Source organism: Budorcas taxicolor, chromosome 11 (genome assembly GCF_023091745.1).
Source record: "Budorcas taxicolor isolate Tak-1 chromosome 11, Takin1.1, whole genome shotgun sequence".
Taxonomy (NCBI): Eukaryota; Metazoa; Chordata; class Mammalia; order Artiodactyla; family Bovidae; genus Budorcas; species Budorcas taxicolor.
Window position 1 is genome coordinate 46168903 of NC_068920.1, and position 25029 is coordinate 46193931.

The following is a 25029-nucleotide window of genomic DNA, read 5'->3' on the forward strand; positions in this document are numbered from 1 at the left end:
GGAGTGGTTTGCCATTCCCTCCTCTAGTGGACCACACTTTGTCAGACCTATTCGCTGTGACCTGTCTGTCTTGGGTGACTCTGCACGGCATGGCTCATAGCTTCACTGAGTTATGCAAGCCCCTTCGCCACAACAAGACTGTGATCTGTGGAGGGGAGCACTCCCATTTACTCACCTCCAGATCCCACACAGGGCTGTCTGCTTGATGGAGGTCGGTCTCATGCAAACTGTGAGCTGTATGAGAGACTAGGAAATGGCATTTTGTAGGAAGCAGGACTAGATCAGGGGCTGTCCTGAGAGCTGAAGAAGACAGCTTAGTTTCTGCCACACTGCTTGCTCTTTACTGTTACTGCTCCTGGCAGTGGGGATGGGGCCATGGACAAGAGAAACCGAGAGTTTGATTTCTGCCTTGTGGAGCAGAAATTCTAGCAGGGAAGCAGATAACAAACAATTAAATGAATGAAATTTACTTGCTTGACCAAAAAATAAATGACTAAGATTACTTGAGGAAAAATAGCATAGACTAAGAACCTGGATATTGGAGTGTTACTTTCGATAGAAGGTTCAGGGGAAACCCTGGTGAGGAAATAAAACTTGAGCAGAGGCTTGGCCGGTAAGAAGCGGGAAGACGTGAGAAGGTCTGGGGCCAGAGCATCCCCTGTGAGCAGAAACAAGTTCAAAGGCTGTGACATTTGGCCTGGTACAGCAGCAGCAAAGCCAGTGTGGTCCATGAAAGCACCGTAGGAGATGAGGCCAGACAGGCAGGCAGGAACTTGCACACGGGGCTTGGGTCATCATACCAAGTACACGGGAGGCTGTAAGCAGGACAGCGACTTAGACGTAACTCGCATTTCATAAAGAGGCCTCTGACTGCTCTGCAGAGGAGACCACGGGGGCCGCAAGGAGAAGCAAGGAGACTGATTCAGACCCTGGAGCAATTGTCCAAGGAAGGGACAATGGTGGCCTGAGCTGCCATAGTGGCAAAAGGGGTGGGGAAAGTGGTCCAATCCTGGGTGTATCTTGCAGGTAAACCTAATAGAAATTGGATGTTGGAACTGGGGAATCAAGAATGATGCCTAGAGTTTTAGACTATGCCATAGGTGGATGGTGGGGCCACTAATAATGATGGGTAAAATCTGAGAAAGAATGAGACTAGGGGTAGAGGAGAGAGGAAGTCAGGATCAGACATCCAGGTGGAGATACAGAGTTGCCACAAGGATAGTAGCTCAGGGAAGGGGCAGAGGCTGACGCTGTAAGCTGGGGAGACATCAGGACATGGTTATATCGAGTTGGCCAAAAAGTTCATTCAGGTTTTTCCATTGCATGTTACGGAAAAACCTGAATGAACTTTCTGGCCAAGCTAATATTTAAAAACAAGGGATTAGATGAGATTAAACAGGGAGAGACTATAGATAATAAAGAGATGAGGATCCAGGACTGGAGCTGTGGAGCACTTCAATAGCTTGAGGTGAAGATAAAGAAGCATTTGGAAAGAAGATAAAGAAACATTCATTAACTAGTTTTTAAGGAAAAATAAAACCCAGAAAAGTGCGATAGCCTGATTACCACGTGAATAAAGTGTTTCCTGAAAGAGGCAGTGAATACCCATGTTGATGCCTTCTTCAAGTCAGAGGTCTAGTAAGATAGTGGTCAGTGCTTGTCATTCACTGGGGTCACTGGTGACCTTGGCAAGATCCATCTTCGTCTAATACTGTTGTGGCTTGCAGGATGGGTGTGATCCAGGTGAGCCAGAGAGGAATTAATGCAAAGAAAGGGGTTAATTTTAGGAGCAAAATAGGTGAGAGGAGAACAGGGAGGGGACAGAGGGCTGGACTTGGGCAAGGGCCAGGCAGTAACAGCAAGAAGGGTGGGATGTGAGAGGGATTTAGGGGTGGGGCATATAGGCTGCTTACACCTAGAAGAAGGGTGTGTAGCCATCAGCTCAGATCAAAGGCAGGGAGATGAAGCTGGGTAGATGTTTGAAACAAAAGGATAAGGTGAGAGGGTCCATTTCTCAGAATGGAAAAGTGGTTTTTGAGAAAATCTCATGGGATTTCTGATTCATAGTAAAACCTGTGGTCATTCGTTTAAAGGAAGACAAGTGATATCATTACATGCTTTTGCTAAAAGCATCCTTTAAAAGCAATGCTCCCATCTTATTTTGTAACTAAAGGAATAGAGAGAGTTCTGGTGATGAGAATTACACACCAGGGAAGAGGGAAGACTAGAACATTGGAAGGTGTTGGCAGAATTCTCAGGAGCCAGGACTTGGTGATTCCCCTGAAGTCACATGTCACATATGTGGGTGATTTATTCCTGGTGCTTTGCAGTGGGCATCCTGGCACTGGATTCATCTCCCTCAGAAACCCCTGAAATCCTGGCAGCTTCCCTTGGGGACAACCCACACCATCTCTTCATCCATCTCCAAAACATTCATCTACTACCTTCCTGTTAAGTACTTAAGACACTCCTGAGGAGCAAAATGAGCAGGTTCTAGCTCAGTCAAGATCCTCTTGCCCATCACTTAACAGTGAAAGGAAGTACACATACAGCATTTATTATGGGCTAGTTCTACTCAAAGTAATTTGCACCTTTGAACTCTTCTAATCATCCCAGCTACTCACAGGGTAGGTACTGTCTTTTCCATGTTTGGCAGATGAGGAGATTGAAGCCGAAGTGTTGAATGACATGCCTTGGAAGGCTTGAATCTGGACCTGGACAATCTGATGCCAGAATGTGGGGTCTGTTTCCTCTTGTGGTTCTGATTCAGAGTTCTGTCTCTCTTACCTTGCGGAAGAGGCATTCAGCCCAGTTTTGGTAGAATTTTTAAAATCTGGCATGATTTACCCTTGAGTTTTTAATATAAATTTCCCAGAGACTGAAAAAGAGAATAATAATATATACAATTCTGTACAAGCAATTCCCGCAATTCCAGGCTTCATCTTGGCCAGCTCTTGCTCCATTTGCTCCCTTTCCTCTTCACCATGACTGCGCTGACTGTTGTTGAGATTGCCCTGAGCCCAGTTTGGGGGTCACTGTAGTTTGTAGCAGTCGTTTGTCAGCTGCGCATTTTCTGCTACGTTATGCCGCCGTTTCTCCCCTTCCCCACAGGTCATCATCGCCCTCTCAGAAAAGCACCGCACGCACGTTCCGTATCGGAACTCCATGATGACCAGCGTCCTGAGAGACAGCCTGGGAGGGAACTGCATGACAACCATGATTGCCACACTCTCTTTAGAGAAAAGGAATATAGACGTACGTTGGTCCTTCTTTCCAGAGATCTTAGTCTGAGTGAGTGTGCTAGTCTGTGGGATGGAGCTGACGGTCCTGGGTGGGTCTCCATCTTTTCAGCTGGGCTGGGGTGTGCCTTCAGAGGTAAAGACGCCGCCAGACTTCCGAGCCTTGGGTCATGTGCCAGCTCTGAAATTCCCCCTTCTGAGAACTGAGTTCACATGGCACGGGCTGGTTTGCAGAAAACTTCATATGCACGCTTTGGAAGACCCGCTTATGGGTTATTTACCTTGGCCGGAGACCTGAGAGAGGAGACCCCCCCAGCTTCTCCTGACCCACTCGACTCCTGGTTGCTTAGATGCCTTGGAGACATCACCGAGATGTAAGCCTAGACGTGTCCCTGAGCCCAGCGCCAGGACGCCTTGGTAGAGGCTGGCTGCCAAATGTCCCAGGTGGCTTTAGAGCCAGCTGATGTTTTACAGCATTTCCGTTTAATGGATGGGATTCAGAGTTTCTCTTAAGAGAGTAAAATGGGAAGCACCCAGATGTCTCCTCAAACAAGGCCCGGTCCCAAGTGCATTGTGAGATACTGTGGAAAGCCTCTCTTTGGGGCCAGTTACAGATACTTATTTTGTACCCTTTGATGCTTATGGATGGTGGTACCTGCTGTGATTCTGCTTTGTGTTGTATGGTTCTGGTTAGACAGAAAAGTAGAAAATCACACGAATTGTCACTTAGAACCTCAGCTCTTCCACACTTTGGGCATTGGTCATTTTATTAAGCTCAAACAAATGTTTAATGAAAAATAAATTTCCAGGGCAAAGCTTCCTAATCTGGAAGCCTGTTTCCTCATTGTGTTTTATGAACATCATTGTATGCATTTTTCCTGTGAGCAGAAGTTGTTTCTTCTCTATTTGCAACAACACTTTAAGGACATAATCTTGCTTTCTTAGGAGTCTATATCTACCTGCAGATTTGCACAACGAGTGGCACTCATAAAGAACGAAGCTGTTCTTAATGAAGAAATCGATCCCAAATTGGTAAGCAACTTTGAACTATGTTTTTTAAAAAATCAAAGTATGTAAAAGCTTAGCTAAAGCCTGGGGGCACTCATTTCCCATAAACAGGCAATGTTCTAAATACTGGAAATGTGTAAAATCATTTAATTCTCACAACAGCCTCATGAGTAGATGCCATCTCTTTCTCTACCTTGAGCTGCCCTGGCATCTCAGTTGGTAAAGAATCCACCTGCAATGCAGAAGACCTCGGTTCAATTCCTGGGTCGGGAAGATCTGCTGGAAAAGGGATAGGCTACCCACCCCAGGATTCTTGGGCTCCCCTGGTGGCTCAGCTGGTAAAGAATTCACCCCCAATGTGGGAGACCTGGGTTTGATCTCTGTGTTGCGAAGATCCCCTGGAGAAGGGAAAGGCTACCACTCTAGTATTCTGGCCTGGAGAATTCCATGGACTGTATAGTCCATGGGGTTGCAAAGAGCTGGACGTGACTGAGCGACTTTCACTTTCACTTTCCTCTACCTTATAGGTGACAAAAGGGAGGCACGGGAATATTTAGTGATTTGATCTGAGTTGCATTGCTAATAGGTCACAGAACAGGACTCAGACACAGGCAGACCCCAGGGCCTGTGCTCTTATCTAGAGCCCCCTGTCAGATACACAGAGAGTCCTGAGGACAGACATGGAATCATACACAATTCTATTTCTAGAAAGGTCCTAGCCTTTCAGTGGTTATTAAATAGAGTAGTGTTCTGCATAACTGTTCTGTTACTTATTCTAGAGATTTTAAAAAGTTAGTAGTTGGTTGGATCCATGGATAAATGGCCAAGCCTCTATGTTTATAACAGTTCATTCTTCTTTATCAAAGCGCTTCATTTAAGGAAAGGTATTTGTAAGTTACTTGATTCAGCTACTCATTATAAATGCAGATATGTTTTCTTTCTTTTGTTAGTCTTCTTCTACAAATAAAATAAAACAAGGAATTAATTTGTAACAACATGGAAAATGTTGAAATATAGTATCTCAATTTTTTTAAACTCCAAAATTAAGATTATACTGCTTTTTAAATCATTCCCTTAAAAAAAAAAAAAAAGATTTCTCTAGAAAATAAACTAGGGTAAGCTTAGTTGTTTTTGTTTAGCTGCTAAGTCATGTCCAACTCATTGCAAACCCATGGACTGGAGCACACCAGGCTTCCCTGTCCTTCACCATCTCCCAGAGCTTGCTCAAACTCATGTCAATTGAGTCGGTGATGCCATCCAAACATCTTGTCCTCTTTCATCCCCTTCTCCTCCTGCCTTCAATCTTTCCCAGCTTCAGGGTCTTTTCTAATGAGTGGGCTCTTCACATCAGGTGGCCAAAGTATTGGAGTTTCAGCTTAAGCATCAGTCTGTCCAATGAATATTCAGGACTGATCTCCCTTAGGATGAACTGGTTGGATCTCCTTGCAGTCCAAGGGACTCTCAAGAGTCTTCCCCAGCACCACAGCTCAAAAGCATCAATTCTTCAGTGCTCAGCCTTCTTTATGGAAAGATGGGCACAGAAGACAGAAACAGTGTGGACCTAACAGAAGCAGAAGATATTAAGAAGAGGTGGCAAGAATACACGGAACTACACAAAAAAGGTCTTAACGACTCAGATAATCACGATGGTATAATCACTCACCTAGAGTCAGACATCTTAGAGTGTGAAGTCAAGTGGGCCTTAGGAAGCGTCACTACAAACAAAGCTAGTGGAGGTGATGGAATTCCAGTTGAGCTATTTCAAATCCTAAAAGATGATGCCGTGGAAGTGCTGCACTGAATATGCCAACAGATTTGGAAAACTCAGCAGTGGCCACAGGACTGGAAAAGCTCAGTTTTCATTCCAGTTGCAAAGAAGTGCAGTGCCAAAGAATGTTCAAACTACAGCAAATTTCACTCATTTCACGTGCTAGCGAAGTAATGCTCAGAATCCTCCAAGCTAGGCTTCCACAGTATGTGAACCAAAACCTTCCAGATGTTCAAGTTGGATTTAGAAAAGGTAGAGGAACCAGAGATCAAATTACCAACATCCATTGAGTCACAGAAAAAATAAGAGTATTCCAGAAAAACATCTACTTCTGCTTCATTGACTATACTAAAGCCTTTAACTGGAAAGCTCAAACTGAAAAATTCTTGAAAGAGATCAGAATACCAGACCACCTTACCTGCTTCCTGAGAAACCTGTATGCAGGTCAGGAAGCAACAATTAGAACCAGACATGGAACAACAGACTGGTTCCAAATAGGAAAAAAAGTACATCAAGTCTGCATATTGTCACCCTGCTTATTTAACTTCTATGCAGAGTACATCATGGAAAATGCAGGGCTAAATGAATCACAAGCTGGAATCAAGATTGCCGGGAGAAATATCAATAAGCTCAGATATGCAGATGATACCACCCTTAAGGCAGAAAGCAAAGAGGAACTAAAGAGCCTCTTGATGAAAGTGAAAGAGGAGAGTGAAAAAGCTGGCTTAAATCTCAGCATTCAAAAAGTGAAGATCATGGCATCCGGTTGCATCACTTCATGGCAAATAGATGAGGAAACAATGGAAACAGTGACAGACTTTATATTCTTGGGCTCCAAAATCACTGCAGATGGTGACTGTAGCCATGAAATTAAAAGATGCTTGGTCCTTGGAAGAAAAGCTATGACAAGCCTCAGTTCAGATCAGTTCAGTAGCTCAGTCATGTCCGACTCCTTACGACCCCATGGACTGCAGCACGCCAGTCCTCCCTGTCCATCGCCAACTCCCAGAGTTTACTCAAACTCATGTCGATTGAGTCAGTGATGCCACCCAACCAGCTCATCCTCTGTCATCCCCTTCTTCTCCTGCCATCAATCTTTCCCAGCGTCAGGGTCTTTTCTAATGAGTGGGCTCTTCATATCAGGTGGCCAAATTATTAGAGTTTCACCTTCAGCATCAGTCCTTCCAGTTAATATTCAGGAGGACTGATTTCCTTTAGGATGAATTGGTTGGAGCTCCATGCAGCCCAAGGGACTCTCAAGAGTCTTCTCCAACACCACAGTTCAAAAGCCTAGACAAGCCTTGACAGCATCTTAAAAAGCAGAGACATTACTTTGCCGACAAAGATCCATGTTTTCAAAGCTATAGTTTTTCCAGTAGTCATATATGGATGTGAGAGTTGAACCACCATAGAGAAGCCTGAGTGCAAAAGTTTGGTAGTATACATTATTAAAAAAAAAAAAATCTGAAATCTTTTCAGTGGTGCTTAATTTACAAATTTCTCAAATTCCAAAAAATGAAAATCTCGAATTCATCCATTACCCATATTTTTACTTCCTCTTGAGTGTTTGCCCTTCCTTCCCTGAAATCATTCTGTCAAAGAGTAGAGGAAAAGGAGGAGAGAAGAATAGTGGGACTGACCGTTTTGTCCTTCTTGCCTCTGGGAGCGTGAGCTCACCTGATGGAATTCTCTTCTGGAGAAACCAGTGAGTGGGGAACATCGCTCTTTCCAGGCCAGCCCCTGCTCACATACCAGCATCACAGGGCAGCACCCCACACCCCTGAAAAAAGGAGACACGATGCAAAGGCCTAAGACAAAGGGAACTGAATTCGTAGGATGAATCCCTCTGCTGTTCCTACCCTGCCAGCCACCCTGTAACATTACTGTGCAGAATGAGAAAGACAGTCTAGGTTCGATGTAGGATACAGGATGCTTGGGGCTGGTGCGCTGGGATGACCCAGAGAGATGGTATGGGGAGGGAGGTGGGAGGGGGGTTCAGGATTGGGAACTCATGTACACCCATGGCAGATTCATGTTGATGTATGGCAAAACCAATACAGTATTGTAAAGTAAAATAATTTAAAAAAAAAAAAAAAAAGAATATCAGGTAAAAAAAAGAGAGAGAGAGAGAAAGACAGGAGTGGGCTTATTAGCCTGAAGACAAAAATTACTTCCCAACTAAAGAAAACTAAACATATTAGACATTTGAGGTTTTTCCCTTCAAATTTGGCTGCAGAGACTTTTCTTTGAAGGAACTTGAGGAATTTGAAGAAAGAGGTACATTATCATGTGTTTGATGTAGGTCTGTGAGAGATTTAATGAAACGAGAAATCAGGAGTCAAAAGCTAATAGCTGATAATTAAACAAATGTTGAGGTCTTCCTGGCGCAGGATAATCTGGTAATTGACAAGTGTTGTTCCTGATCTCCTTTATAATTGCTTCTAAAAACTGGCACTACTGTTCTTTATTTGATGTACAGAGCTTTTCTGAAACACAAGTGACAATTGAAAAATTGTCCTCAAAACCACCCAAAACACAACTGGATGGGAAAAACAAACACCAGATTTAGGGGAGTGGTAGTGGGAAATTCATTTAGGGAAAGCTCTACAGGGGTAAGGGCTTCCCAAGAGCCTGCAGTGTTTTATTTCTTAAGCTAAGGCTTCAGCAGTACGTGAACCCTGAACTTCCTGGTGTTCAAGCTGGTTTTAGAAAAGGCAGAGGAACCAGAGATCAAATTGCCAACATCCGCTGGATCATCGAAAAAGCAAGAGAGTTCTAGAAAAACATGTATTTCTGCTTTATTGACTATGCCAAAGCCTTTGACTGTGTGGATCACAATAAACTGTAGAAAATTCTGGAAGAGATGGGAATACCAGACCACCTGACCTGCCTCCTGAGAAACGTGTATGCAGGTCAGGAAGCAACAGTTAGAACTGGACAGGGAACAACAGACTGGTTCCAAATAGGAAAAGAAGTACGTCAAGGCTGTATATTGTCACCCTGCTTATTTAACTTCTATGCAGATAACATCATGAGAAACGCTGGGCTGGAGGAAGCACAAGCTGGGAATCAAGATTGCTGGGAGAAATATCAGTAACCTCAGATATGCAGATGACACCACCCTTATGGCAGAAAGTGAAGAACTAAAAAGCCTCTTGATGAAAGTGAAAGAGGAAAGTTAAAAAGTTGGCTTAAAGCTCAGAAAACTAAGTTCATGGCATCTGGTCCCATCACTTCATGGGAAATAGATGGGGAAACAGTGGAAACAGCGGCTGACTTTATTTTTCTGGGCTCCAAAATCACTGAAGATGATGACTGTAGCCACGAAATTAAAAGATGCTTACTCTTTGGAAGGAAAGTTATGAGCAACCTAGACAGCATATTCAAAAGCAAAGACATTACTTTGCCAACAAAGGTCCATCTAGTCAAGGCTATGGTTTTTCCAATGGTCATGTATGGATGTGAGAGTTGGACTGTGAAGAAGACTGAGTGCCGAAGAATTGATGCTTTTGAACTGTGGTGTTGGAGAAGACTGTTGAGAGTCCCTTGGACTGCAAGGAGATCCAACCAGTCCATCCTAAAGATCAATCCTGGGTGCTCATTGGAAGGACTGATGTTGAAGCTGCAACTCCAATACTTTGGCCACCTGATGCGAAGAGCTGACTCATTGGAAAAGACTCTGATGCTGGGAAAGATTGAGGGCAGGAGGAGAAGGGGACGATGGAGGATGAGATGGTTGGATGGCATCACCGACACAATGGACATGGGTTTGGGTGGACTCCGGGAGGTGGTGATGGACAGGGAGGCCTGGCGTGCTACGGTTCATGGGGTCGCCAAGAGTGAGACCCAACTGAGCGACTAAACTGAGCTGAAGTAGTCAGTACCTGAATGTTCACTTAAGCTTAGAAGTAGGGACAAGGTATTATTTATACCTCTTTGTTTATCTGAAGTAGTTCCTACTAAAAGGTAAAATCACATGAATTAAAGTGACTCATCACTTTCACAGTTTAAAAGAAAAAAATTATATCATCACATCATTAGCTACAGAAAAAAAAATTTGATAACATTAAACGTTCATCCATAGTTTGAAAAGGCTCATCAAACTATGAATATAAGCGAACAGCCTTAGAGTAATTAAAGGTATCAATCGAAAACTACGGCAAACATTTTAAAAGTGAAATGTTAAAAGGAATATGACAAGAATGTCTTAAGCACTGTACTTGGAGTTTCTAGCTAGGAAAGAGACAATTTTTTTTTTTCTTTAAATTTATGAGGATTTGGAAAGAATATCGGTCCTTACTTGTGGACTATTTGATTGCTCATCTAGAACACCCCGTAGTGGGACTCGCCTGGTGGTCCAGTGGTTAAGAATCTGCCTACCAATGAAGGAGACAAGGTTCAATCCCTGGTCTTGTGGAAGGAAGATTCCACATGTTGAGGGGCAGTCAAGCCTGTGCACCACAGCTACTCAGTCCATGCGCCCGAGAGCCTGTGCTCTGCAAGGGGAAGCCACCACAGTGACAAGGAGAGGCTGCTCTCCCCTTGCACACCCCAAGGAGAGAGTGGCCACCGCTTGCCACAGCTAGAGAAAAGCCCATGTGCAGCAACGGAGACCCAGTGAAGCCAGGAAGAAAAAGCACATCCCAGTGTTCGATAACAAACAAATGATAGCCAAAATAATGTTCAGAAAAGCATCTGTTATGTAATCCATAAAGATGAATTGCCTTCCTATACATCAAAAGCCAGTAATTAGAAAATGCAATTTTATAAAAATTTCATTTATAGGAGCAACAAAAACTTTAAAATTCTAGGGACAAAATCTAATTAAAGATATAGAAGGTATTTGTGGAGAAAACTATAAATCCGTATTGAAAGGAGTCAATGGAAAGCCACACCACGTTTGTGGACGTCATGATTCATTACGTTGTGTTGCTTAGTCACTAAGTTGTGTCCAGCTCTTGCGACCCCACTGACATGTAGCCCACCAGGCTGCTCTGTCCATGGGATCTTCTGGGCAAAAAATCCTGGAGTGGGTTGTCATTTCCTTCTCCAGGAGATCTTCCCAATCCAGGGATCAAACCTGCGTCTCCTGCATCGACAGGCAGATCCTTTACCACTGAGCCACCTGGGAAGCCCAGCGATTCGTTAGTATTACTTTAATCTCTTATCAAATTAACCTTTTACTCAAATTTATTTGCAGTTGAAATTTGAGGAGAGCCTTTGATAGAATTTTACAAGCCAAGTCTAAAATTTATATGAAAGAGCATATGATCAAGAATAGCCAAGTCTATTTTAGAAGAGAACAGGATGGAAAGGGTTTGTTCTATCTAGATGCCAAAATTTCTTAAGATACAGTAATTAAAACAGAGTGGTATTACCATGCGTATAGTCAAGTAGACGAATGTTTTTAACCAATAGCCCAGTAAAAGCCAAGTCTTATGTGTGGAAATACATAACAGAATTGTAATAGCAAATCTTGCATGGTTGACCATAAAAAAATTTAAAATTAGATCCATGTCTTATACTTCCTATAAAGTAAAATCAACCTAAATGTAAAAAGCAAAACTTCAATAGAAACTTATAGAGAAATACGGGCTTCCCAGGTGGCACAGGGGTAAAGACTCCACCTGCAGGAGACACAAAAGACTCGGGTTCGATTCCTGGGTGGGGAAGATTCCCTGGAGGAGGAAATGGTAACCCCCTCCAGTATTACTGCCTGGAAAATTCCATGGACAGAGGAACCTGGAGGGCTACAGTCCACAGCATTGCAGAGTCAGACATGTACTGTGCATGCGCATACACTATAGGAAAATATTGCTATGGCTTTAGGTAAAATCGAGGTTCTCAAAGAAAACAAAGCAATGCAACTCATAACAAAATAAGTTGATAATGAAATTGCATTGAAATTTAAAACTTTTGTTTCACAGAAAGACCACCACAAAGTGGAAAACATGACATAGATTGGGAGAAAATACAGGCATTGCATAAAACTTACAAAGGGTTCACATCCTGAATATATAAAGATGCTTCAAAATCCGTAAGGAAAAGAAAAACAGTTCAACTGAAACATGGGCAAGATGGTGAATAAGAAATTCACAGAAGAGGAAACTCAAAACAGTCAACACACATTTACAAAGATGATCATCAACCTCACCAATAATTATGAAATCACAGATTAGAACTAGAAAAGAGACCATTGTACACCTACCAAACTGGCAAAAGTAGTCTCTGGCAATACTACATACATCGTGACAAAAATGTGGGGGAGCAGAAACTTACATATATAGTTGATGAGAATATAAGTTTATACAACTATTTTGAAGAGCAGTTTAGCAATATATAATAAAGGGAAGCTGCACTTCCTCTGCAAGTACGCTACAGATAAACTTGGATGTGCCCAGAGATTTATAGTGCTCGCCGCAACACTGTTCGTAATAGCAAAGGTAAAATTCCAATGTCCTTAATGTCCCGGAGATGTAAATACATCTATCGTGATGTAGTCCTTTATTGAAATGCCATATATCCATGAAAATTCATGAACTAGAACCACACGAAACAATATAAATAATCTCCAAATGTAGTGTGAGGAAGAAAAACCAAGTTGCAGTTACGTGCAGTGTAATAGCATTTACATTCAGTGTAAGGCGTGCAAAATAATATATCTCATTTACAGGCATACCTATCCCTATGGAGTAAATATTTAAAACATGCAGGGAAATGCTACCCACTAAATGCAGGATCGCAGTCACCCAAGGATGGACAGAAGGAAACAGGAGTAAGGGCCTCCAGGTTCCATCAGTAATGTTTTATTTGTTAAGAAAAATTCTAGAACAATTTTGACCAAATGATAAGATTTTTAACAAAGCGAGGTGGTAAGTACAAGAGTGCCTTTGATATCCTTCCCTGTACATTTTTGTTCACAATTTTTAAAGATGTGTGTTCTCTGTCACATAGTCCCCTCAGTGAGGAGCTGACATTTATGCTCCCGCCTTGCCATTTCAGATGATTATACGCCTACAAAAGGAAATCCAGGAACTCAAGGATGAGCTGGCCATTGTCACTGGGGAACAGAGGACAGAGGCGCTCACAGAAGCAGAGCTCCTTCAGTAAGCCTGTAGACTTTTTCTTTAACAGTGCAAGATTGTGTTAACTTCTGTGTTGGCCCTAATGTTATGAATTCACCTCAAAGCGCGAAGTTCTCCTGGGACAGTCTGAAATTGCGTGTAGGCGCCAGGGAAGAGTGGCGGCTTTCCATGAAAAGCTGCATAAGGCTGGCAGTGTTTTTGCCGCCTCAGCTTTGAGGAAGAAAAGAACAGAGCGTGGAGAGAATGGGAGTATCCTTCTCATGCCAGCTGAAGAAAAAGGATCGTGTGATAGTCACACAATTTTTAAACGTATCCGCCACACACTCTGTGAGCTGTGGATCTCAGATCTGAAAGGAATTCCAGAAACGTCCTTTGTATTAAACAGCATCTTGCTGCAAGCACCAATTTATCCCATGCCAAAGTAAGCTCTCTCCTTTAATAAATAGATGGCCCATATATTACAGTTCAAACACTCGAAATGGGAATGAAAGCAGGTATTCAGGACTTCATACAAGTGCGGCATTTCTCAGAGCCTTTAGACTTGCAGCCTTATGGCATGCCAAGGGCACAGCATGGCTCGAGTTCTTGCTCTGATCACGAGCCACCACAGCAGGCTCTCTTGTTGCTTCTGTGCTGTTTATTAAGCATTTGTGAAGTGATAACAATGGGCTGGGCTTAGCAGGCAGTGGTACTATTTCAGAGTAACAAGCTACACAAGCTTTTTCTGAAGGTTTACTGTCATTTCGCATGACCCTTTCTCAACAGAGAAAATGGTAACTAACAGGCAGTGGAAGTATTTTCTTTAAACAACTTTGTGGCTGCCCCTGAATGCAGGGCTAAAGTTTGAGAAGCCTTAAGCAGAGTTTCTGATATACGCCAAGCCTTCCTCCTCTGGGATAGCATTTCCTCATTTTAGAATGCTGTGTTTAATAATGTGATAGGCCCCTAAGGCTTTCCTTACAAAACTGCTTCATGACATATATGAGATTAAGGTGAAATATACTGCCAGAATTCAGACTTTAAAGAATTTCATGTCACTCCTTGAAATAACCTGGAATAGCTTAGATACTGAGAAACCCCAGTTTCAAATTCCTTCATTCTGGTGCTCCCAGCCCTGCAAAGAAAGGGCTTCTTCTTGTTGTTGTTTAGCTGCTAAGTCATGTCCGACTCTTTGCGACGCTATGGACTGTAGCCCACCAGGCTCCTCTGTCCGTGGGATTCTCCAGGCAAGAACACTGGAGTGGGTTGCCATGCCATTCCTGCAGGGATCTTCCTGACCCAGGGATTGAACCTGCATCTCCTGCTTGCCAGGTGGATTCTTTACCACTGAGCCGCCTGGGAAGCCATGAAGAAAGGGCTTACCCAATATTATTTTTGAAGGTGCCTCTTCAGAGTTTTGATCTTCAAATCAGGATCCAGTCAGGAAAACAAAAGCATTCTAGGCCTCTCAACAGCAGGAATTAAATATAGGAAATTTGTCGTACAGGAGGTGGTATTATGGGGCGCTACAGCAACCCAGAGATCAGAGCAGCAGGAGGAGGTCCTTCACCTGGGACTGGAGGGACATCAGTAGAAGGTTGTGTTACCGAAGCTGGAACCTGGTGCGGGCGAGCAGAAGCTGAGTGCTGCCTGTCGGGACGGAAGCTGGGGCCTTGGAAGAGCCCTGGGCGCTATGGAGGCATCATCCCACAGGGGGCCCTTGCTTCTCCCTCATCTCCCCTTCTAGCTTCCACCAGTGCCTCCCACTGGCTGAACTTACCCAGAGCCAGTTGTTAAAAGAGCCAACCAGTGTGATGTAGTCACACAAAGGAAAAGTGGGAAATTGGATCTAAGAGCAAACAGGGAAATGACCCACGTGTCAAATACGCAGCAGTGTTTTCTCTAGTTCCTGTGTGCTCTGTGTTGCTCAGAAGGCTCAGTTTAAGGTAAGACTCTGCAGGTGGTGGTTCAAGATGTCAGAATGAGTAAGCCTATGCCGCAGGTTCCCTCCACATTGGGTGGATGGTAGAACTGATGGAAGAAACATGAGTCTCCAGCTATCCCCAAGAATAAGAGTAGGTTTCACAGGGGTCTAGACAGGAGGAAGGGATCAAGCAAGTTATGGTGCAGCACCACCAAGGCCCCATGCCTAGAACTGGTGGCGCTGGAGCAGGAGAGGGCTGGGAAGAGCCCTAAGGGTTGGCAGGGCTCCTGGAATGGGAGGACTTCGTTCCTGTGAACCCCCCGTGTTCTCCTTCTTCCCTTTATTCCCTGGTATTTAGGTCAGTATTCCCAGAAAATAGGGAAGTGCCCCAGCTAACTGATGATGCCCAGGACAAAGAGGGACTGTATAGGCTCTGGAGACAGCTACTGCCTCCAGCTCTGCTCATTTCGTCACTGAAAGAAGCAAGGAGCACAGGTACCCACCGCTGCTTCAGTCCCTCACCCAAGACTGGCTGCCCAGGCGGAGAGCTCGGAGTCTAGGAAATGCGAGCTCCCAGTTGGGAGTGACTAGCAATATGAGGACCGCCAGCAAGGAGAAAGACAAGAACAAGCATTTACAGCGCGGAGGCCTCAAGAACGCAGCAAGAGGAGTGGTTGCTGGCATTCCATCCACGAAGCAACAGCAGGACCGAGAGATCTTGAAAAAATGTACTTGCTGCCATTAAGAACTTGATGATGGCTGAAGAGCAGAATGAGAACACGGAGGGCAAATCAGTGAGCCAGGAAGGCGGGAGCTAAGGGATCATTCCAGAATGTAAGCTAAAAGGTAAAGATTTAGAAAGTTTAAACCAAAGAACCATGGAGGATAGCCCTAGATTTACCAGTATCAACAACAATGAGTTTCCAAAGAAGAAATAGAGAGAATGCCAGGGTGCCAACAGTTAAAGAAATAAAACCTATTTTTTTTAACAAAAAAAAAAAAAGGACATAAGACTCCAGAACAAGAGTTATCATATGCTAAGTAGTGCAATAATATTGTAGAAAAATTTTAGAACTTCAACATATTGAAAATAATCCTAGAAGTTGTTAGAGAAGAAAAGTATTAACAAGCAAGAATCTGATTTAGTGAAGACTTCTCATTAACAGCTCTGTAAATAGGAACTTCTAGTACTGAAACAAAACAAAACAAAAAGGGCTGTGGATGGATATTTCTGTATCTAGCCTACTATCCGAAGGTGAAGGTGGCCATTTTTCAGACATACAAACTTTCAGACAGGAAATTTCCCATGGTACATCCTCTCTCAAACAGACCACCACAGACTATACTTTCACAAGAAGAAAAATTCTATAAAGCATAAGAAACAATAATAAGCAAAGTATGTTATACCTTCTCTATGATATTTAATATCGTATTATATTTACTTTACATCTTTCACTAACTTGCCATTTATTACGTAAACAGATGTTTCTATTTAAAAGTTATTGACAACAAGCAAATTCTCACAATTCTCCTCTCACAGGAGTTTGGGGGCAGAATCGTGAGAAATAAAATTGTGACAACAGGTTTAAAATATGGACAAACTGTTAGATCTTGGATTGGCTTTCTTTGATCCCTGGATAACGAATACACACATGTCAGCTGGAACAGTTTCTGCATAGACAGTATGTAAGGTTGCTATCAGTCTGTCTGGGCAGTTGATTTGCTCCTTCACTCAGTCAACATTTCTTATTCATCCAGTACTCACAGAAATCTACTGTAGGCCCTGAAAGGAACACCAAGATGAACAAAACCTGGATCCCACTCTCAGTGGGTTCACAATTTAGTGGCATCGACAGACACAAGCACGAGTAATTATGGTGCAACGTATAAGTGTTGTGTGGAGACACATGAATAAACCAGGAGACTGCAGTGATAGTAAGGATTAATTTTGAGCTCAGGCATAGTGTGTGCTCATTCGTGTTCGACTCTTTGTGACCCCATGGATTGTAGACCACCAGACTCCTCTGTCCATGGGATTCTCCAGGCAAGAAGACTGGAGCAGGTTGCCATTTCCTCCTCGAGGGGATCTTCCCCACCCAGGGATCAAACCCGTGTCTCTTGCGTCTCCTGCACTGGCAGGCAAATCTTTTACCACAGCGCCACCTGGGAATCATGTAAAATTAATTCATGTGCAAGTAAGTAAACGTCGGCAATTCGCAATGAAGTCCCTTCTCTGGGTCAAGATAAGTGTACTGTATATAGCATTGTGTCTCTGTAATGATTTCTGATAAGCAGTTGGGGAGAATACATGTTGCAGACTGCATCCACCCTGCCAAAACCAAAGCACAGTTTCAGAGCAGTCCAGTAACTTTGGGGCTTGTTCGTGCTGACAGTGAGGATTATTCAGATTATGTGGCTTTGTGTTACTGTTTTTGCTATACTGTTGTTGCAGTTCCATTTTGGCCTGATTAGCTAGATCAATATTGGTATAGCTTAAAATTCATCAGGTTTCAGAGCTCTTTATTATGTTAAAGTAAAAGAAGGAAATTAAAATCTGCTTGTAATGTGCTGCTGTTTAATATCATTGGTGCGTCTGTGTCTTCTGCCACCCTGGACACTTGCTCAGGAATGTGAATCAGCTTCAGCCCTCTCATTGTGCCCAGGCTCCCTGGTGGTGACGGTGGGAGGGGGATGGTGGTGTGGGGGACAAGAAGGGACCCACAGAGCAGCAGGGCAGAGTGGCAGGAATGTGCTAGCCTCATCTGCTTCTCTGTCCTGCTGATCCCTGGGCTTATGTTGACTGGCATGTCATGAGGACATTCCTATCAGGGATTCTGTGAAGGACATCAGAAAGCAGATATGTATTGGATAATATCTTCTGTGTAGCATGCATTGGACAGTTTGGAGATGTCTATTAATTCCTAGCCCTACCAAATTTTTGAACTCTTTCCCAGAATTTCGGTTCTCAATGTAAATATTTGTTGCATTGACTTGGATGCTCCAACTGAAGAGGATTTCAGATGTCAGCCTCCAGTTATCGGGATATTTTTAGTTTACATCTTTTTTTTCTTTGCCTGTGTAAATTTGAAAAGAGACAGCTGGATGAAGTCTGTGTAGCCAAGTTAATGTTTATGCAAAACTTCTTGGGTGAAGATTTCATTCTGATTGATTTTCTAAACACATACCTTTTTCTTCCTTTGGGTTTTTTCTAAAGCCTTTAGGCCTCTGGCTAGGATGGAAGCCTCATTTCCTGGCCCAAATCTAAATGAGTAGAATATTTTCTGCATAGCGACATTTTCTTTCTGAGATGCAACTGAATTGGATCTCTTGGGCTCAAGTTTCTCAAAATAAATGTACAAACATCTTGATCCTTTGCTTTTCTTCCCCTGCCCCCACCAACTTTATTGAGGTATAATTGACATATAACATTGTGTAAGTTAAAAGAGTACAGTGTGATGATTTAATATATTAATAGGTATATATATTGTGAAACAACGACCACGATAAGGTTAGTCAGTATCCCCATCACCTCACATAGTTATCTTTCTGTTTCTGTACCTTTGACATCTACCCTGTAGGCAATTTGCAAGTATACGGTGCAGTATTGTGGAGGATAGTCACCTGGAGTATCTCAGGTCCTCAGAATGTATTCATCGTATAACTGGAATTTTGTACCCTTTGACTAATGTCTCCTTGCTTCCCCTGCCGTCTAGCCCCTGGCAACCACTAGTGTATTTTCTGAGTTTACTTTTTTCTTTTGTACAAATAAGTGAGTTCTTACAGTATTTGTCTTTCTCTGACTTACTTCCTTTAGCTAGTTTTTGCAGATCAGTTAATCCTACGGCCTGAGTGTAGTGAGTACCTACTAGATGCTTGTCATAGTAATAGGTGTTTGAGGGGGTTCAGGAATATAGGATACAGAAAATAATTCCCAGGAGTTACAGTTTTATTGGGGAAATAAGATATAAGCGCACATACACACGTTTATACATGTGTGTGTGTGTGTGTGTGTGTGTGTGTGTGTGTGTATATATGGGGCTTCCCCAGTGGCTCAATGGTAAAGAATCTGCCTGCAATGCAGGAGACACAGGAGACACCAGTTTGATCCCTGGGTTGGAAGGATCCCCTGGAGGAGGGCATGGCAACCCACTCCGGTATTCTCGCCTGGAGAATCTCACGGACAGAGGGGCCTTGCGGGCTACAGTCCATAGGCTCGCAGAGTTGGACGGCACTGAGATGACTGAGCGCAGCGTATGTATAAAACAGAGACTACAGGGGCTGTTAGTGGAAAGAACAAATGGACACTGAGCATTGTAAAGCCTTAATTACACTTCAATTCTACTCATTAGTTTTTTAATGACTCCTTTATATGTAAATACTATCTTATGACTGAATGCTATTTATGTACACTTTCAGTTCCATGTTTTTAAATCTAATATCAGTTTATTAGACATGATTTAATATATTATTTGCTCACAACCTATGATAATGAAAAGCTAAATAGTTACATAGCAATTAAAAAGTGGAGGTGCAGGTATCACTCCCTGAGCAAGTTAAATCTGAAAGGATGTCATGAGGGAGAAGATGCCACCCTAAGATGAAGGGGTCTGGGTACACAAAGTTGCCTGGAAGGAGTGAGCACAGTGTGTGTGTGTGTGTGTGTGTGTGTGTGTGTGTGTGTGTGTGTGTGTGTGTGTGTGTGTTGGGGGTCAGGGTGGCAGGGGTTGCCAAGGTCGCCGGTAGGGGCGGAACCTGTGAAAAGGAATAAGAGGGAGTTATTAAGGGTGATTGACATAGTCTATATCATGGTTGTCATGGTGGTTATATAAGTATACACATTTGTCAAAAGTCATAGTTCAGGTCAGTTCAGTCGCTCAGTCGTGTCCGACTCTTTGCGACCCCATGAATCACAGTACGCCAGGCCTTCCGGTCCATCACCAACTCCCGGAGTTCACTCAAACTCACGTCCATCGAGTCGGTGATGCCATCCAGCCATCTCATCCTCTGTTGTCCCCTTCTCCTCCTGCCCCCAATCCCTCCCAGCATCAGAGTCTTTTCCAGTGACTCAACTCTTCGCATGAGGTGGCCAAAGTACTGGACAAAGCTAGTGGAGGTGATGGAATTCCAGTTGAGCTATTTCAAATCCTGAAAGATGATGCTGTGAAAGTGCTGCACTCAGTATGCCAGCAAATTTGGAAAACTCAGCAGTGGCCACAGGACTGGAAAAGGTCAGTTTTAATTCTAATCCCAAAGAAAGGCAATGCCAAAGAATGCTCAAACTACCACACAATTGCACTCATCTCACATACTAGTAAAGTAATGCTCAAAATTCCCCAAGCCAGGCTTCAGCAATACGTGAACCGTGAAATTCCAGGTGTTCAAGCTGGTTTTAGAAAAGGCAGAGGAACCAGAGATCAAATTACCAACAATCACTGGATCATGAAAAAAGCAAGAGAGTACCAGAAAAGTCATAGTAATATGTATCTAAAAAGGGTAAACTTAAAACTTTACTGTCTGTAAATTTAACCTCAACTAACCTGACTTTTAAAAACCTGGAGACCTCTGTATGACAAAATATAAAATTAAAAGACCAGTCATTAAACAAACCAAAGCAAAATAAAACAAAACTGTACAGTGAGGGATTTTCTTTTTGGTAAAATTTTGCCATGGTTAAATAATAGCAACTTATCTTTGATGACAAGCCCCTCAAAGCACACAGACATATATTTTTACAGTTAATTACTACGTGTACAAGTTGAGGCATCTTCCTCACTTGCCTGTTCTGCTACAAACCTGCACAGCACCCCACACCTCTCCCCAGCTTTCCCTCCTTCCTGTTCAGCAGAGAAGGTGTCCCCTCCAGAGGCGACCTCACCAACCATATTTGCAACCCCAGTCCCTTCTATGATCTCAGGGCCCTCAACTCTCCTTCTGTTTTTTCTTTATCTGCAACTTCTCTCTTTTTATTGGACTCTTTACTAGACTCTTAATAGTGTTCAATTACAATAGGCTCAGGTCTCCCATATTTGAAATGAAATGCTCTTCCTTGACCTTAACCCCAGCCCCCTCGCTATCTACTGTTGCTTTCATCTCCTTTAAGCTAAACCACTCCTGGAAGTTGCCTTCACTCCCAGTCTCCTTTCCCTTCCATCCCACTCACTCCTGTACACACTCCAGTGTGGCCTTTGCCCCATGGCACTGGTTACTGATGGATCTCAGTGTAGATCAATTGGATAGGCCTATAAATGGCAACCCACTCCAGTGTTCTTGCCTGGAGAATCCCAGGAACTGGGGAGCCTGGTAGGCTGCCGTCTATGGGATCACACAGAGTCAGACACGACTGAAGCTTCTTAGCAGCAGCAGCAGCAGCAGCAAGGCATGTGGTTCTCTGATCAGGAATTGAACTCACAGCCCCTGCATTTGGATGGCAGAGTCTTAACCCCTGGACCACCAGGGAAGTCCCTGCATTCAACATAATTGACCACTCTCTTCTCTTCTCTTCTCCTTAACTCCTGACTGCTCCTTGGCCTCTTGGGCCAGATTATCCTCCTTTCATGTGGACATTCCTCAAGCATTGTCCTAGGACCTCCTTTTCTCTTTTTCTTTGTACTTTTTCCTAGATGATTTCTTCAACACCCACACCTCAGTTGCCATCTAGATGCAACTAGATGATTCAACCCTGATGACTCATGTTTATTTTACTCATTCATATTTATTCTTCTCTGAATGCCTTACTCATTGATCACATTGCCCCACTGACAGCTGGTCCTGAACTCAACATGCCCAAACTGAATTCTCTTTTTAAAAAATTTATTTCTTTGGCCCACTTTTTGACTGGGTCATTTATTTGCAAAGAACAAAACAGACATTTCTCCAAAGAAGACATACAAATGGCTAACAAACACATGAAAAGATGCTCAACATCACTCATTATCAGAGAGATGCAAATCAAAACCACCATGAGGTATCATTTCACACCAGTCAGAATGGCTGCTAACCAAAAGTCTACAAGCAATAAATGCTGGAGAGGGTGTGGAGAAAAGGGAACCCTCTTATACTGTTGGTGGGAATGCAAACTAGTACAGCCACTATGGAGAACAGTGTGGAGATTCCTTTAAAAACTGGAAATAGAACTGCCATATGACCCAGCAATCCCACTGCTGAGCATACACACCAAGGAAACCAGAATTGAAAGAGACACATGTACCCCAATGTTCATCACAGCACTGTTTATAATAGCCAGGACATGGAAGCAACTTAGATGTCCATCAGCAGATGAATGGATAAGAAAGCTGTGGTACATATACACAATGGAGTATTACTCGCCATTAAAAAGAATACATTTGAATTAGTTCTAATGAGGTGGATGAAACCAGAGCCTATTATACAGGGTGAAGTAAGCCAGAAAGAAAAATACCAGTACAGTATGCTGCTGCTGCTAAGTCGCTTCAGTCATGTCCAACTCTGTGCGACCCCATAAACAGCAGCCCACCAGGCTCCCCCGTCCCTGGGATTTTCAAGGCAAGAACACTGGAGTGGGTTGCCATTTCCTTCTCCAATGCATGAAAGTGAAAGGTGAAAGTGAAGTCACTCGGTCGTGTCCGACTCTTAGCGACCCCATGGACTGCAGCCTACCAGGCTCCTCTCTCCATGGTATTTTCCAGGCAAGAGTACTGCAGTGGGGTGCCATTGCCTTCTCCAACCAATACAGTATACTAGTGCATATATATGGAATTTAGAAAGATGGCAACGATAACCCTGTATGCGAGACAGCAAAAGAGACACAGATGTATGGAACAGTCTTTTGGACTCTGTGGGAGAGGGCAAAGGCGGGATGATTTGGGAGAATGGCATTGAAACATGTAAATTATCATATGTGAAATGAATTGCCAGTCCAGGTTCGATGCATGATACAGGATGCTCGGGGCACTGGGATGACCCAGAGGGATAGATGGGATGGGGAGGGAGCTGAGAGAGGATGGGGAACACATGTATACCCGTGGTGGATTCATGTCAATGTATGGCAAAACCAATACAATATTGTAAAGTAAACAAATAAATAAAACTGGAAAAAATTGATTTATGTATCTGTTTTTGGCCGCATTGGGTCTTCATTGCTGCTCATAGTCTTTCCCTAGTTGCAACAAGCAGAGGCTACCCTCTAGCTGCAGTGCGTGGACTTCTCACTGAGGAGGCTTCTCTTTTTGCGGAACACAGGCTCTCGAGTGTGCAGGCATCGGTAGCTGCACTACATGGGTTTAGTTGCCCTGTGGTGTGCGGAATCTTCCTGGACCAGGGGTCGATCCCATGTCCCCTGCACTGGCGGATTCTTAACTGCTGAACCGCCAGAAGTGCCCTGAACTGAATTCTTCTTCATCTTTCTCCAGACCTGGTCTCTGGCCCTAGATCCCCATCAATCAACGTCTCTACAAGCCCTACAGTTGCCAAGGCCAGAAACGTAGAGGTTTCCTGTGATTCTATTCATTTTCTCACCTCCCAGATCCAACCAGTTTGGAACTCCTGTTGACTCTATCCTCTAAATACGTCTTGAATTGGACCACTTCACACCACCCCGACTTATGCTGTCCTTGCAAACCTCTGTCTGCTTTTTCCTCCTACTAAAATAGTGTCATAATAGGTTGTTCTAAATCTTGTTCTGTGAAGCCTGAATACTCTTTTTTAAAAGGACAATTCTTACCATTTCACTCTTCTTAAAACTCCTCAGTGACTTCTGACTTCCTGTTGTTCCTGGGAAAACACCAGAATCCTGCATGTGGCCTACAAGAGTCTGCCTGGTCTGACCCTTTTCTGTGTTTTCAACCACATTTCACATTCCTCTCCCCTTCGCTGCCTATACTTTGACAACACTGACCTTTCAGTGTTTAATTTCATCCTGTCTTCCACCCTGGGGACGTTGTACAGGCAGTTGGTGCTGACTTCTGCCTGGGGTGACATGTGCATGGGGGCACGTACACACATGCTTGCACACAAATACACATGTATCTTGTTTAGTTTGCTCTGCTTATCCCTCAAGCGTTAGTCGCTCAGTCATGTCCGACTCTTTGTGACCCCACAGACTGTAGCCTACAAGGCTCCTCTGTCCATGAGATACTCCAGGCAAGAATACTGGAGTGGATTGCCATTTCCTTCTCCAGAGGATCTTCCTGACCCAGGGATCAAACCTGGGTCTCCTGCATTGCAGGCAGATTTTTTACTGTATGAGCTACAGGGAAGTCCCAGGGCTAGGAAAGTCATGCCAAAGGCTTATCACAGATTTCACCTAACAGATGTAGGTGAATTCCTGCCTTCTCAAGGTCTCAAAAGTTCCTTGCGATTTCTGTACCTGTTAGTGATGTAACCTTCTTAACTTATCTGATAAAGTTTCTGAAAACCTGAACGTTTCCAGTCTCTGGAGGGATCAAACTCTATCCTTCAAACCTCAACTTATCCTTCAAACCTCAGTTTAAATTATTCTTCCACAAGGGCATCTTCTCTGACCCGCTGCCCCAACTCAACATGACTGTGCTGCACCTTTTCATATCTGCAGTGCTTTTCCTTTGGAGTACTTATCTCTTTACAATCACATACGTGTGGTATTGTTTGGGTGTTATCTGTGTTCCCTCCATGTGGAAAGGCCTTTGAGGGCAGGAACAATGTCTGCTCTAAATGAATGAATACATCAATGCTATGTGCCAGCCTGGATGGGAAGGGGGTTTAGGGCAGAATGGATTCATGTATATGTATGGCTGAGTCCTTTCACTGTTCACCTGAAACTATCACAGCATTAGTTGTTAATCGGCTATACCCCAATACAAAATAACAAGTTGAAAGTTTGAAAAAAAAAAACTTAAAAAAAAATGAATGTACACAGCACCTTTCTTTGTGTCATTTTGTAACACACAATCAAAGAACATGCAGTGAATATTAATATAGCAAAGATTATGCATAACTACATTAAATCCACAAGGGGAAAAACTTGAGAGGTCTTTGACTGGCTCATGGTCACACGATCACACAATTTAAGAT

The 25029-nt window shown here is 43.4% G+C and overlaps 1 protein-coding gene across 1 annotated transcript in view; it reads left to right on the plus strand.

Moving 5' to 3' along the window:
* Window positions 1-25029, plus strand: part of KIF6 (kinesin family member 6) — a 417940-nt gene that overhangs the window by 170017 nt on the left and 222894 nt on the right. Inside the window, exons 8-10 of the mRNA XM_052648206.1 lie at window positions 3112-3255; window positions 4185-4271; window positions 13018-13121. Coding sequence (XP_052504166.1) covers window positions 3112-3255; window positions 4185-4271; window positions 13018-13121 — 335 coding nt within the window. The remainder of the gene's footprint in view (window positions 1-3111; window positions 3256-4184; window positions 4272-13017; window positions 13122-25029) is intronic.